Source organism: Nannospalax galili, unplaced genomic scaffold (genome assembly GCF_000622305.1).
Source record: "Nannospalax galili isolate Female #2095 unplaced genomic scaffold, S.galili_v1.0 scaffold218, whole genome shotgun sequence".
In the NCBI taxonomy this organism is placed as follows: domain Eukaryota; kingdom Metazoa; phylum Chordata; class Mammalia; order Rodentia; family Spalacidae; genus Nannospalax; species Nannospalax galili.
Window position 1 is genome coordinate 3137870 of NW_008343207.1, and position 3010 is coordinate 3140879.

Below are 3010 nucleotides of genomic sequence, written 5' to 3' on the forward strand. Positions count from 1 at the left end.
CGAGAAGGAGACGGCGGCCCGCTCGGGGCTGCACAATGGAGCTCACGCTCTACCCGCCGGCGGCGGCACCACGGCCCCGGCGCGCGGGAAGCCGCTTTCATGTGACTTGCACAAAACGAAATGGCTTCTGGGGCCGGCTACGAACCCCCCTCCCGGGAGCCGAGCGCTGCGGCCCGGGAGGCTCCAGGCTGCAGCAGCCGTGCCCGCCGCTTCGACACGGTGAGCTCCAGGCTGCAGCCGCCGTGCCAGGTGGGGACGGTGAGCGCACCTGGGCAGCGGCTCGGCCCGCGCAGGTGACCCAGCCCGCCCCTCGCCGACTCGGGGCCGGGTCGCTGCGCCCATGGCTCAGGCGCGGGGTCCGAGCTTCCTGGCGGCCACGGCGCGGTGCAGCCAGCGAGCTAGCAGCCGCCTCGGCTTACCATTTGCGCACTTTCTCGATAGCCGCCATGACCCTCTTGATATCATCTTTGGCCCGGCTCCTGGTCTCGGCTCGAACCGACCTGCCCGACATGGTTCTGGCGGGAGGGGGGGAGAGCGAGAGAGAGGCTGGGGAGCGCGCCCGCGGGTCCTGCTGGCGCTCGGCGGCGGCACCCTCGCGCCCTCACACACTCACACACACTCACACACACACTCACACACATACACTCACACACACACACACACACTCACACACACACACACACACACTCACACACACACACCTGGGCCGCCGCGCGCCCGGGGCCCAGTGCGCAAGCGCCGGGCGGCAGCTGCACGGAGCAAGGGGGAGAGCGCCGCCGCCAGTAGCGCGGCCTCGGGGCGCCGCCGCCCACTCGGAGCCGCTGACCCTCTCCTGGCCGCGGCAGGGGCACCCGCGACCTCCCGGCACGGACTCACTGGGGGGCCGCGGGGACCCCCCCCCCCGGAGGCGGCGGGCTGGAAGCCGGGCAGGGGGCGCATTCCTCGGGAGCCACTCGGCGACCCGCGCCCGGCCCCGAGCTGGTGGTAGCGGGCGCAGTAATGCAAGTTTCCTGTAGGGTGCTTGACTTCTCAGAGTTCCTGGCGGCGGTGCTTGCAGTGCTCGTGGAAAGAGTTGAGTCGCCGATCTCCGGCCTGTTTGCCCCGGTTAAATGCACGAGCTAGGACGTCGCCTCCCCACGCTTAAACTAGGGTCTGTGCCCAGTGGCCTTACGCACTGCCCGGGGGCCTCGTCCTTGAGCCCCCCTGGGGTGTTAGGGGCCCACAGTGTGATCTCAGACCGCTCCCGGTGGAAGTACCAAGCTCAGTTGGCACACTGCTCCTCACTGGTGACCCTGCAGGTGAAATAGCCTGGTCCGACCCAAGGGGCTCTTGAGGGCCTATTCCCTCACCCCAGAAGCAGGACAGAGCTGGACGCAGAATCTACAGGGTCAATCCGAATAGCACAGGTGTCACCCTGTGTGTGCAGCTGCGGCTAAACCGACTGGACCCGAGCGGATGCCTGCCCTGGTGGATGCTGGGAAAAGAGATGACCTAATGTGTGTGAGCAAGCCCAGTGCCTGGAGAACTAACCCAACACCAGTCATTTCACAGATGGGGAAACCGAGTCAAGCCTTGAGTTCTGTCTGTGATGTCCACTCATTCTACCAAGCAGTCTCCCCCGAAGTTTGGAGGTTTCCAGAGGTTTGATCTAGGGAGCTGCTAGGGAATGGAGAGAGGAATCTGCAGAGTTACCTCAGGAATGGTTCTGAGAGTTGGGTGGGAAAATAAATCTTTGGCATGTCATGAATCAGAAGTCTCCTACTATTGCCCGATTATCTGACCATCGGATATAGGCTTTGGACCACAGGGAACTTTTTATTTTCAACACCAGGCCTTTCTTACTCTAGGCAAGTGCTGTACCATTACCCACAGACTATTTGTGTGTATGTGTATGTGAGAGTGATCTTAAAATAGGATGTCAAAATTCCACATATCAGGCCAGCAAGATGGCTCAGTAAAGGTGTGTCCTGCCAGGTGTGAAGACTGGAGTTCCATACCTAGAACCTACACACTGGAAGGAGAGAACTGACTTCCTCAGGTTGTCTTCTGAGCACCACAGGAGTGTTGTGGCATATATGTGTCCCCCCATAAATAAACAAAACTAAAATTCCCAACAATCAATTGATGAATGGCTAAATGCTCCATCTTATAATGGAATATTATTCAGTCAAGAGCACATGCTTCCTGGGTGTTGTGGCGCACACCTTTAAGCCCAGCACTAGGGAGGCAGAGGCAGGGAGACCTCTATGGATTTAAGGCCAGCCTGGTCTACAAAGCAAATTCTAGGCCAGCTGGGGATACAAGAAGACCCTGTTTCAAAAAGACTGAAAAAGAAAATATATGCTAAAGAGCCGGAGAGATGGCTCCGTGGTTGGGAGCACTGACTGCTCTTGCAGTGGACCAGGATCCGATTCCCAGCACCCATATGGCAGCTAACAACCATCTGTAACTCCAGTTCCAAGGGATCTGACAACCTCTTTTGACCTCCGAGGGCATAGCATGACAACACAGGTGTACCTCCTTACATGCAAGCAATACACTCATACACAAAAATAAAAATAGGGGCTGGCGAGATGGCTCAGAGGTTAAGAACACCAGACTGTTCTTGCAGAAGACCCAGGTTTGAATCCCAGCATCCACATGGCAGCTAACAACTGTCCGTAACTCCAGTTCCAGGGGATCTGACAGCCTCTTCTGTCTTCTGAGGGCATTGCACAACACCGGTGCACTTGCTTACATGCAGACAGTACACGCATACACATAAAATAAAAATAAATAAAATATTTTAAAAAAAGAATAAAACATTAAAAAAAATACATGCTAGGCAGGCGTGGTAGTGCACGCCTGTAGTCCCAGCACTTGGGAGGTAAAGGTAGGTGGATCTCTGTGAGTTCAAGGCCAACCTGGTCTACACAGTGAGTTCCAGGCCAGCTGGGGCTAGAGGGAGACCCTGTCTCAAAAAAGACCAAAAAATTAAAAAAGAATGCTCAAATGAATATTGACACATGCT

General features: G+C 57.0%; 1 protein-coding gene across 1 annotated transcript in view; it reads right to left on the reverse strand.

Moving 5' to 3' along the window:
- Bcl7a (BAF chromatin remodeling complex subunit BCL7A) overlaps positions 1 to 724 on the reverse strand; it is a 34312-nt gene extending 33588 nt beyond the window's left edge. The window contains exon 1 of the mRNA XM_008839341.3: positions 420 to 724. Within this exon, the coding sequence (XP_008837563.1) occupies positions 420 to 511 (92 nt within the window). The 5' untranslated portion in view covers positions 512 to 724. The remainder of the gene's footprint in view (positions 1 to 419) is intronic.
- Between the last annotated feature and the right edge of the window lie 2286 nt (positions 725 to 3010).